Source organism: Solanum pennellii, chromosome 1, assembly GCF_001406875.1.
Source record: "Solanum pennellii chromosome 1, SPENNV200".
Lineage (NCBI taxonomy): Eukaryota > Viridiplantae > Streptophyta > Magnoliopsida > Solanales > Solanaceae > Solanum > Solanum pennellii.
The window spans coordinates 89,545,005-89,557,588 of NC_028637.1; the positions used below are offsets into that span (position 1 = coordinate 89,545,005).

At 35.3% G+C, this 12,584-nt stretch overlaps 1 protein-coding gene across 2 annotated transcripts; it reads left to right on the plus strand.

The window, feature by feature from the left end:
- Positions 1 to 1,861: 1,861 nt before the first annotated feature.
- LOC107008486 (hydroxymethylglutaryl-CoA lyase, mitochondrial-like) lies at positions 1,862 to 11,343 on the plus strand. 2 transcript variants are annotated; one of them, XM_015207541.2, is made up of 8 exons: positions 1,862 to 2,156; positions 3,025 to 3,196; positions 3,388 to 3,567; positions 4,918 to 4,998; positions 5,129 to 5,292; positions 6,634 to 6,770; positions 7,953 to 8,068; positions 10,131 to 10,512. In XM_015207541.2, the coding sequence occupies exons 1-8, from the start codon at positions 1,993 to 1,995 to the stop codon at positions 10,194 to 10,196; spliced, it is 1,080 nt and encodes a 359-aa protein (XP_015063027.1). In that variant the 5' UTR covers positions 1,862 to 1,992; the 3' UTR covers positions 10,197 to 10,512. The 2 variants fall into 2 exon arrangements, with proteins under 2 accessions (XP_015063027.1, XP_015063026.1); XM_015207540.2 differs by lacking the exon at positions 10,131 to 10,512 and adding an exon at positions 10,668 to 11,343 and having other exon boundaries at positions 1,864 to 2,156.
- Positions 11,344 to 12,584: the final 1,241 nt, after the last annotated feature.

Below are 12,584 nucleotides of genomic sequence, written 5' to 3' on the forward strand. Positions count from 1 at the left end.
ATCTAAAGCTGACAAGCGGATGATCATGTGATCTCAACGGAACTGCAGTTGATGTACCTAAATATATGAATCTGCATCATGAAACGATAATTGTCGAATGACATTAGTGCATTGAATCTATGAGTATGTAATAGGCCTAAATAAAACAAATAACTAAATGGAAAGACTGAAAACAACTCAACTAAAATATAACATAAATCGTAATGAAAATCATTCAAACTCTTACGATAAGAATGCAATAATGGTAACACACACACTTTACTTTCTTTTGCCAAGGAATTTCTCTAACCGACTACCATCATTATGAGTCTCGTGATGATATAACGACTTGTCCACGCTGCCAGAACTGTTTATACTTTGAGTATTAGACAAAAACAACTCATGAATCCACGATAAAGGTATGCTCAAAGATCTCTCTCTCTCACACACACACTCTTTACTTTACTTTGCTAAAGAATTTCTCTAATCGTCAACAATAATTATGAGTCTCGAAATGATATAACGACTTGATTAATGCTGACAGAACCATCTTGTACCTTGTCAGAGTATAAAACAAATTCAACTAATGGATCCACTATAAAGGTCTGCTCAAAAACAGTGACGAATCACCCGAAAGACAGTGCGATCCTAACCCATGTTGACTATGTAATTTATGCGGTATATTTAATTTTTTTCTCACATCGATACTCAATACTATTCTTAAAATCTTAAGATATATAACTCAATGCTCAAATAAAAATACTCTCTTTTGATTGAGATAAGTTCTAAAAAGAAACTTATACTTTTTCTGAAAATAATGTTCTCTTTTTGCATATAAAAATGATACATTTTGTAATCATTTAATTCCCTTTAACTCTACAAAAAGAATTTTACTTTAAACTTTACTCTTAAATTCACTTTTGACTTCTCAAATCAATTTAAGAAAAAATATTTGATTAAAAAATTCTCAACAAAAAACTCAGTTGATGCGGTTCATGTGAAAATATAAACATGAAACTTTGACAGACCATTCTGCTCGCTCGTAGAAAGCTTACTTGAAGTGTGCTTCAGGACTTGGTTTGCACGATGTCATTCTACGGACCGTAGCAACTTCTAGGACTCGTAGTCTGGTTTGTGAAACTTAGACTTGAGAACCAACTTTCAAGGGCCTAGTTCCACGAACCCTTCAGCAGTCCATAGATATTTCTACAGGTAGTAGAAAGCTTTAGTGACACCATACGATACAAATTTTCAAGGTTAGATTTTGTATTAAAATTTTTAGGGTATTACCGAGATGGATAACATTCATAAATTTTTTTTTATATATATAATATAATTCGATTTTTATTATAGTATATTTATTTTCGACATCCTCTTAAAAACGGAAGAACTCATAGAGCAGTGGCTAAAGCTCTCACTAATCCATGTGGTGTCAGAGTTTGACTCTTGACATGTGCATTTTTTTAAATGGTGTAAAATTTATACAACAATCCAATAATTTTGTGGTAAATAGTGTCAAATTTGTGTCCGTCAATTGGTTTTATATGATTTCGTTATTTTTACTTTTAATTAAGTTTTAATTTCGATTTTAAAAAAATCTTAATTAAAATAGTATAAAATATCATATAATGTGATGTTCATTCCTTTTATAAGTAAATATAAATAAAGTTTCTTCATCTATAATTAGCAGACTCATTTATCCAATTTATATCACAATATTATTGATAATAAAAATGTCAATAATTCTCTCACTATTTTTCATCTTTCTTTTATTAAAAAAAAGAAAAAGAAGTGCATTATTCATTACTAATTACATATTAATTTAATAATTAATTTTAATTAGAAGAGATAAGCATGGATTAGCTTTCTTTCCACATAATCCCACATTAATTTTAATTAGAATAGATAAGCATGGTGATTGGTGAGATGAGATAAAAGTCCAATTCTTTTTCCGATCGCCGCCGACCAAGTTTTGTTAATTTCCGCCCAAACAAATTCTGAAGATTGAATGAAATGTTAGCTTCTAAAGTCACGAAGAAAACATTAAGATGGAGATTCAGAACGAGACCTTTAGCTTTTGAGGAGCAATTTGATTTGATAGCAAGTGGATTTAGTACTTCCTTTTCTGGTGCGAAGAGTTTCGGAGCAGACAACACTTCGTCTCAAATCAATTTGAGGTATTCAGTGAATTCTTTTTCATGTGTTTTAGTGATTTTGTTTATCTTTTGGTTATGTTGATTGCGGTAGTGTTTGATGAATTGCTGATAACCTAATGGAGCTTTTGATCATGAAAAATTGGAGTATTTGAAAAATGTAGTGTTTGTTTTTGTTTTCAAAGGGAAAAGTTATATTTGAAAATTGAATTCAGTTGTTTTTGGTCACGAATACACATTTTGGAGTTGTTTTTGAATCTTTCTGAGTAGATCGCTGTACCCTGAATTTGTTTCCTTTCCATAATTTTAGATAATCGTTATTTTGAAATTTATCTCAACCACCAAGAGAATAAAGCAATATCATTCAAGTCAAGTGCAATGCATGTAGTTTATTACTTATTAGTGTTGGAATCATAGTGACTAAAAGAAGCAATCAAATTAATCATGCCAACTATCTGTCAACACCATGGGAGAGATTTTCTATTTTTTTTTTATGTATAATGATCAGTAAGGAAATAGCTGATCTTCACAATGAAGTCGTTTTCCAAAATAAATCTTGAGTAGCTTTAAAGAACACACTGACTAAATTTTGAAGTTGCAGTTTGATCAGTAGATTGGCAACCAAAACCTTTTTTATTTACAGATCTTGGAAAGTTTCATGCTACTATTATGTACACCTCTTTCAAATTGAGTCACTTTGGTAATGGTTTCCAGCAGTTACTTTAAATCAGGTGATTTGGAGAAAAGTCAGTGTGTTCTTTAAAGCTACTGTGCAAGGTTTTAAGTACTATGAGCTTCTTCTCTATTAGTTTCACTGGCATGCAATGATTTTTAACAAGTAACTTTTCGTATTCCACCTTTTCTCGATTGTAAAATAACTATTTGCTTGCAGCAAGGATACTGAAGGAGGAGCATTCCAATTGCGTAGACAAATGAGAAGAGATTCTTCATGTAGTCCTTTATTTAATCAAGATAATAGGGTGGTTAGAACAAGCATTGGATCTTTTCCTTTGTCAAATCGTTATTATAGAAGCCATGGACATTTAAAAGATATCAAAGACAAGGTATCTACTTTTCGTCAGTCTTTGTGGATCTTGCTGATATTTTATGTTGTGTGCTTTACTTTTTTTGATATCTAATATTGGTGACCTAACTTGTGTAAGGATTAAGACATATGCTAACTTCCTGAATGCATCAGCTCTAATTCCTTCATTTTTCTCTTTATAATTTTGGCACCATATAATTAATTGTGCAGTTCTTAGGATCTGTCCCTGAAGTTGTCAAGATAGTAGAAGTTGGCCCAAGAGATGGACTGCAAAATGAGAAGACTATAATACCTACAGAAGTGAAGGTGGAGCTTATTAGATTACTTGTTTCTAGTGGACTACCAGTTGTTGAGGCTACCAGTTTTGTGTCTCCAAAGTGGGTACCACAGGTATATATTTTGCTTGTTCGGGATTTTATGCTTACATTTCTTGCATTTGTCATCCTTATACTTCTTCTGCAAAATGTGCTTTTTATTGCTAAGTTTTTCTTTTCCAACTGTGTGAAACGAGAATGATTTTTGTTTCAGTTCTTCTTTTAGTTGTTAGTTTGTCATCTTAAAGCATGAGTATGAGTTTTTTCTTATTATCATTAGTTACTCACCCGTTAGGACTCTTACTAACTACTAAGGCCCTTAAAGATTGTTACTTTTGTATTTTGTATATTTTGCAAGATCCATTTGACCGTGAAAAACATTGTTTAATGCCCCTTGAATGCTTTGTTATTCATTTTGGATGTTTGAGGAGAAAACGTCTGGTTTCTCAAAGATCTGGTTTCCTCAGGTAGAGATATATGGAAATGTTTCCAGTTTCTAGGTTCGAGTGCTTGATTCTATCTAGCTTTTTTGCTTTACAATGATGATTTACAAAATGGCAAATGCTCAAATGAGTAGTGTATGTCTGGTAGCCATGTATCAAGTCATGCTTTGTGTTTCATCAAGTTCATACTTCTATGTCATGAAAAGGATGTCCATTCTGCTCGACATCTGCAGGTCATGTCAACTTCATTAAAGAATTGCACAGTGAGTGCAATCATAAGTAGTATGAACCTAACAATATGTTTCTTAGTACTGTGCTAACTACATTTGAAATAAATTAAGGAATTAACCATCCGGTCGACTTCTTGTTCATTTTCATTTTTACACCAATAAGTTAAGAGAGTTAAACATCAATGCTTTAGGTTATATATTGTCCTTTTTGCCTTCAAAGTATCTTCCATTTCTCTCCTTCCACACAGTCTACCATGTAGCAGTCGGTGTAGTGTTTCACAATATTTTGTCGCCTTTTGTAGTTCTCTTCCATTCCAACAAAGTAGCAGGTCTTTACGAGATTATGGTATGCACCATTTAACTTCAAGCAAATTCAAAGCATGCACTGTATCTGAGTTGGTATTCTATTGTGGATGAATAAGCGCTTCACGTCTTCATAATCTTCTTTATTATTATGAGCCTATAATCTTCAACTTCTGTCTATATGCAAGCTATAAGAATTATAACCTCTTGTGTTAGTTTATTGAGATTTATGGCAATACTTCTTGGTGATTTAATGATGTGACAGGCTTGTTCATGATTATTTTAATCTATGTGCATGAATGTGCTTCTGCTTAGCCCGTGATGAACTATATTACTGCGGCATATCTCTCAAGTAATATCTATTAAATCAGTAGGATTTAAACTACCAAATGCTGTAGTTATTATTTATAGTGTTGGTGATATTGCTTATCTGCCAAAACTTAATTGCAGCTAGCTGATGGGAAGGATGTAATTGAAGCAGTTAGGAATCTTACAGGGGTGCGCTTACCTGTTTTGACACCAAATCTTAAAGTAAGCTGATAGAAATGCAAAGAGTGAGATTTTCCTTTATATGTCTTGTTAAATATGTTTACATTTTCTTGCTTACAAGGGAGCCTGGATAATTGGGATCGCTCATAGTTTTTCGTTCGCTCTACTCCAGGGTTTTGACGCAGCTGTTGCAGCTGGAGCCAAGGAAGTGGCAATATTTGCTGCAGCATCCGAGTCCTTTTCTCGGTCTAACATAAATTGTAGCATTGAAGACAGTCTTTCTCGCTATCGTGATGTTGCTCTTGCAGCCAAAAACCATTCCATCCCTGTTCGCGGGTATGAATTCTAGCAGATCTACATATTCTAGGAAGTCTGGTTTTACATTTCCAAATTTACCGGATCAATTATGTAAGGTCTATAAGGAGAGTTGGTTTTAAAACCATGTGTAGTAGAGACTGAAGGCTTGTTTAGTTCCATTAGTCTCTTACGGCATCTTGCTGAACCCAAATGGCTTAACAATTGTTACAATTCTTTCAGCAGAACAGAATGATTGCCTTTTTACATCACATACTCGCTTAAAATTTTTCATACATTGGAGCAAGGTTGTTAAATTTTGCTATAACTTCAGATTGCCTATGAATCTCTCCGTTCATAACCTTTAAGCATAAAGTATTTACTATTGATCACTTCCAGCTTTCCCTTTTTCCATGTTACAAATTCCAAAGATGAGGTTTACAATTGTTCTAGATCTGAAGGCAACCTTTAGTGTTTTCTGGTGGAGTTCTAACTATTGACCATGTTATATTATGGACATTTATCTCTTCTCTTCCTTCCAGGTATTAATGTGGAACAGAAAATTTTGGTAAAAAGAATATAAATATTGAACTTCATGAGTGGTTGTGTATTACTGTCTAAAGATAACTTTCTTTTGGATGAACTACAAAATGTTCCATTAGCATGTATTGCAATTTTCCTATGTCCAAGTACCAGCTTATTGACTATGGCCCTTGTTACAAAGTATTCAGAGTATATTCATGTCTAGGGATGTCTATGTTCACAGAAGAATCCAGGAGAGCTGGCTTTCAAAGGATAGGGGCTGCATATTAGCTCACCAGTTGCTCTGCTAATCTCTTTGATTATATATGAGCTTTTCATGCTTTCTGTCATTCTAATTACCACTATAGTTGATTGTTAGAGAAGTACATTCCTGTTACGTGCTTGTATTTAATGATGTCAAATCCCTTTTATTTTAAGCAGCTAGAAGTAATAAAATTTACTGAATGGAGGTTCCTTTGTGGACATCCATTAAAATTGGAAGGGCAAAGGATTGAGAAAATACTTTTTTTTGGAAAATGATGATTCAACGATTAACATTTGTGTCAAAATTTGTGAATTTTGCTTTTCCTGATTATTTAAGCCCTACCTATGTATATGAGCTCAAATGGTTCCTTCCTTAGTGGCTAGACTTCGACATGCAAAAGGTTTTGGTTTTTGGTATTAGATATATCTTCAAATCAAGGTAGCTCTGTCAATTCTAGTACCAAACGAGCACTAATAGTAAATCTGTTATTCCTGGTAGTAATGCTTAGAACTTTATTCTTTTGTTGTAGACATTTATTTGGAGAATTAAGGTTGCATCTCTGGAACTGAAAAGTAGCTATCATTATTTTCTATCAGGTATGTATCATGTGTCGTTGGCTGTCCCATAGAAGGAGCGGTGTCTCCATCAAAAGTTGCATATGTGGCTAAAGAACTTGTAGATATGGGTTGCTTTGAAATTTCTCTTGGTGATACAATTGGAGTTGGTACTCCAGGTAATCCTAAGTCTTTTCTGGTTTCACCCTTCCCCATTTTGTACCTTTGGTCTGCTAGAAGAATCTGCATCTTTTTGCTCTTTCTGTAAAATACTGGCATGTGCCAGCAAATTACATTTCTTGTCATGAGTTCTGATTCTTAATTTAAGAAGAATTCTGTAGTTCACTCCTTTGACAAGACAAGCTTTTGCTGTATTGCTTTCAAGCTACAGGCTACTGAGTCAACATAGACAGCTTAACAACATATATTTTTCTTTAGAGAAGTGCATTATTGCTAAGTTATTAGTTAATCAGTACACATTTAGCTTGGTTTGTAGAATTGCTGGATTTTAGATTTAATTTCCAATGATGGACAGTGGTGACTGCTTACAATGTATTAAGTGAGGTTTCAATGTGGTTTTCTTCTGGCTTTAAGAGATGAAAAATAAAATAGAAGAAGTCTCTCAGGATGGTGTCAAGTAGGTTTTTAGTGCGATGTTTTTTAGAGGAAAATAATTATCATAAAAAACAGAGTAAGAAAGTAGTGTATATAATCCTTTAAATAATTGAGGCACGTCGTTGTCAAGTGTTAACTGTTAAATGATTGTATGGTCATGATAACATTGATAAAGGCATGATAGGAAAGACAATAATGTTCACCTTCTCTTTTTTCATTATTATATTAGAAGACATAGGATATAACCTCAATGACTCAACTGTACACATATTTGCCCTGCTGATGAACTTCCAGGATTGTGTGGTTATGAGAACCTTGATAAAGGCTTGAAGGAAAGACAATAATGTTCACCTTCTGTTTTTTCATTGTGATATTAGAAGACATAGGAGATAACCTCAATGACTCAACTGTATACATGTTTGCCCTGCTGATTAACTTCCAGGTGCATGTCTTCTACACCCCCTTAACTATATAGTTTTGAACTCGATAGCTTAGTAAGGAGATACGTGACTGTAAAGTCTACTCAGAATCAGTCTAGTGAAAGTATTGGCCATCTGTGATTCTGTTAATCAAAATTGTTATCTATGCAAAATTACTAAAAAATGCAATGGGCGTTCATCAATTGGTTTTCCGTCAAAATTAAAGAAAGACAGTTACTATATGTCAATTGTTTTTCTTGAGTTTTTATCTGAAATGGATTTGTTACATCTTCCCCATATTTTCTGTCTCTGCTCTCCATTTATTAGGTACTGTTATTCCAATGCTTGACGCTGTAACTCAAGTTGTCCCTGTAGAGAGGCTTGCTGTTCATTTCCATGATACTTATGGACAAGCTCTTTCTAACATTCTTGTGTCATTGCAAGTAAGATCTCCTTTCTCTGCTTGTATTGAGAAGTTTTTTCACATGTTGGCATATTTTTATCACATTATGAGAAATTTGTTCGTTGTATAGTTGGTGCTGTGCCATCCAAATCTAAAAGGTGTAGCCTGTCTTATTTTTCCATGTTGCAAGTTGGCATGCAAAAAAAAACTAAAAAGAGGAAAAACGAAAAATAGCAGAGGTAGCTACTATCGAGTACATCAGGGAAAGGTCAGGTAAGCTAGCAATCCATTGTAACATAAAGGTCCGTCAATGCCAAGTGAATGGCGTCAAAGTAAGGCCATGAGAGCATTAAGTATAAGGCCGCAAATCACATGGACTAACCAGTAGCTGAGTGTGTGATTCTCATGTGACAGCCCCCTTCCCAAGGGAACGCGAACACAAAATTAATTGGATCTAATGCATCAGATGAGATGACTGCCATCTCATCTGCTGCTTGAGACTTTGGTATTTGTGTCTAAACTTTCAGCCTATCATTCACTTAACCACGCATCTTGTGAAAACACAATATCATCTGTGAATAACACACACCACAGCACCTCCCTTTGAATATGTCATGTCAATTCGTCCATCATTAAGGCAAATAGGATCGGACTAAGGGCTTATCCCTGGTGCATCCCCGTCACGTGCGGGAAGTGTTCCAAGTCACCTCCTACAGTCCTACTGTTCTAATCCTGGTGTTGGCTCCATTGTGCATGTCCTTAATTGCCCTATGTAATTCACAAGGTATACCTCTAGCCTCCAAACATCTCTAGAGGACCTCCATTAGGACTTCTATCGGACACTGTTTCTAGGTCGATGAACATCATGTGTAAGTCCTTCTTCCTCTCCCTATACTGCTCCAGCAATCTCCTTACAAGATGAACGTTTCCGTAGTTGATCGTACCAACATGAATCCGATTGGTTTACGGGTATAGACACACCCCTCCTCATCCTTATTTCAACGCCTTTCCCAAATTTTAATAGTATGGCTTAGTAGTTTGATGATACCCTTATAGTTGTTCCAATGTTGAACGTCACCCTTGTTGTTGTACAACAACACCATTGTCCACCACCTCCATTCTTCTCCCATTTTTCGTTGTCCTAAAAATGACAGTAGGCAACCCAGTCAACCACTCCATACCTGGTCTGGTCCGGCATTCTTCCCCTCCTCATCTTACGAATAGCCCCTTAACCTCTGCAACCTTTATAAACCTGCTATACCAAAAATCGCTACGACCTACGGAATGCCCTGGCTTCCCCAACACGATACCCTTGTCCCCTTCTTCAGTCAAGAGCTTAGGGAAATACGTCTGCCATCTTTGTCTAATATGTGCTTCTCCTACTAGTACTTATCCGTTCTCTTCCTTGATACACTTCACTTGGTCTAGGTCATGGACCGTCCTCTCTCGCCTTGGTGAGCCTATACAACTTCCTGTTCATGCCTTTGCCCTCGACTCTTTATACAAGTGCTCAAAAGTTGTCGCTTTAGCCATTGCGATCATTAGTTCGCTCCTCCTCCATGGTGCTATATCTTCCTATTCCTCCTCTTATCCTCCTCGTCTAAGCTTTCCACTAACGCCATGTAAGCAGTTTTCTTGGCTTCCACTTTTCCTTGGACCTCTCCATTCCACCACCAATCCTCTTTATTCCCACCTGGGTTACTCCTCGAGACGTCTAACACCTCTCTAGTTACTTCTCTTATTCAATCAGCTGTCCTAGCTCACATACTATCTACATCCCTGCTACTCCCCCAAGCCCCAATAGCCACCATCTTCTCTTCTTTTGGGATTTGGTCTTAGTCAGGCCTCTCCATCTAATCATTGGCTGGTCATATGCAATAATGCAGCCCTCTCTTCTCCTTCTTCCTCTTGATATCTAAATCCATAACCACGAGCTTATGTTGGGCTGTATTATTTGCGCTCAGGATAACCTTACTGTCCTTGCATAAAACCTGATCACACTTCCTAAGGAGTAGGTAGTCTATATGAGTCTCGCCACCACACTCCGGTCGGGAGTGTAAACTACATCAATTTGGCCCTTAAAGCTTACCTTAATGTTGTAGATGATCTTGGTTGAAAACCTTGTTGGAGTGGTGTGCAAGCTCGGGAAAATGAAGAGAAGAAATTGAATCTCAATTTTGGACTTTGCATGGGTTGAAAAAGTCGAGGTGATATGCGTGCAAGCATGCATCATGCATACAAGATATCCTGCATACAGAAAAAGCCCTCTGTTATTGTGTGTAAGGATGCACTGGGCGCACAAGACTTCCTGCAAGCAAAAAATATAAAATTTCCTTCTGTTGTTGCGCGCTATATGTGCAAGTATGCACCATGTGCACAAGTTCTTCCTGCAGACACCCTATTGTAAAATGATTATTATTTTTGTAGGAATGTACCCAGAAAACAAAACATTGCAGAGTTTTACAAAACAAAAACTTGATCTGATTAGAGTCCTTGGATGCGTATCTTGTTATTGTATCCAGGTCATTCGGCAAATCACTTAATTGATGGAAATGGCATGAACTTATTATGTTTTTTTTGGCACTTGGAACCTTAATGCAAAAAAAATGCTTTAAGTACCATAATGTTAATCTTGACAGATGGGGATCAGCATAGTTGATTCATCTGTATCAGGACTTGGAGGTTGCCCATATGCCAAAGGTGCCTCGGGTAATGTGGCTACGGAGGATGTCATTTACATGCTCAATGGACTAGGAGTGAAGACAAATGTGGATCTGAGAAAGCTTCTATTGGCTGGGGATTTCATCTGCAAACATTTGGGTCGCCCTTCTGGATCTAAGGCTGCCATTGCCTTGAGCAGAACAACAGCTACTGCCTCAAAGCTTTAAGGGACATCTGATGCCGCTGAAATGCGTCCACTCTGTGGTGAAAGTCGCTTCAGACCAACTTTAACTGTAGCATTACTGTCACTCATACCGTTCCATCATTGTCTTATGTTAAACATATCCGTGTCAATATGTCCCCTAGCCAGTGTCACAGCTACATAGACCGAAGGGTAGTCGGTTGAACACTCTTCTTCAGAATATCATTCCGTGTATATAGAAAATAATTTTAGGTCAAATATTTTTCTCTTAGTCGTCACACTTGACACAGTGCCAGTGTTCTCTTGCCTTAGTGCAACTGGATTTAAACTACATATTTTCAATGTCTTAATAATTATCTGAAATATACTGTTGGAGAGCAGAGAAAGCAGACAGAAAATGATTGGTGGTTGTTTTTGTCTATGCTGTTCTGAATGTTTAAAAACATTTACAACTGCAGGTATTTTATTGACTTCACACAGGATTGTACTGACGGTACGTAAGTTGGGTGGGAATTCTGGCTGTATACTTTGCTGTAATTAATTATGTAAATATTTTTGTTACTTCCTTGTGCATTTTTGTTATGTTATTTTTGTTACTTCCCTGTGCATTTTATGTGATATACTATTACAAACGAGAAGCTTGGATAATCTATAATTTGCCCAATGTTGAAGGAAAAAAAAAGAGACATATTAATAGAGAGCTACAATTTTTTATGTTTTCAAGTGAAAGAAAATTGAATCGGCAAGGTAGGATTTATATATCGGCCAAATAGAACAAATATATCCACTAAGATCTACTTAGTCGTATTTAAATTAAAAAAAGAAAAAGTTAGTCATTTGACTAAATTCAAATCATGTGAGTATCAACTCTTTAAAAACTTCTCATTTTCTTTACAAAGTGGAATTACATTTTTCCGTCATTTTTCGATTCACATTACACCTTTTGTTTTTAAAACTTATTCCTTATAAATCGAATGATAATTTTGACAAGCCTAACTCGAAGGCACAAAGTTCTACATTTAATGTGGTCATTCTAGTCTAACTTATGGAATCTTATATCATTTTTTCTATCTAAATCTTTAAATATTGATCAAATTTTAAATTTTTCTAAAATTCGATGAAGTCTCTTTTACATTTAAAATTATCTCCAATAGCATTATAAACTCCAATAAAAAGTCATACAATTTAATTGTCCATCTATTCATCAACACAATCTTTCATCTCATTGCTCCTTAGTAGCTAAAATTATTAAAGAATATTTCTTTTTCGAACTCCTACCACCATCCAAACATACTTTTATACATCAAATAGACCCACACCCTAAAGACTCATTCGATTGGAAATAAATTATTTTAAATTTTTTTTTTAGTTTATCTTAGAAAAACCAATATTTTGATATATTTAATATAATTTTAATTTAAAATTAATTTCTTAAACTCCAGTCGTAATTTATTCTTTTTAAAACGGAAAAAATATTTAAGGATTCTTATCCACCCTCACATTTACCATATTTTGCTTCTCATAATTATTGGACAATTATATAGTTATTATACTTTCCCTCCTCATAATTAATTAGTACTAATTATGTTAAAACTGGAATGCTAACATACGCCACTAACGTACACCACAATCTACTAACGTACGCACTTTCCTCTTCCTCTTTTCCACCTGAAATACAAAACCACTACCCCCA

Coding starts and splice junctions, on each gene's coding strand:
- LOC107008486 (XM_015207540.2), top strand. CDS start 1,993: ATGTTAGCTTCTAAAGTCACGAAGAAAACATTAAGATGGAGATTCAGA. Junction 3,197..3,387: donor TAAAAGATATCAAAGACAAG/GTATCTACTTTT, acceptor TTAATTGTGCAG/TTCTTAGGATCTGTCCCTGA. Junction 4,999..5,128: donor TTTTGACACCAAATCTTAAA/GTAAGCTGATAG, acceptor GCTCTACTCCAG/GGTTTTGACGCAGCTGTTGC.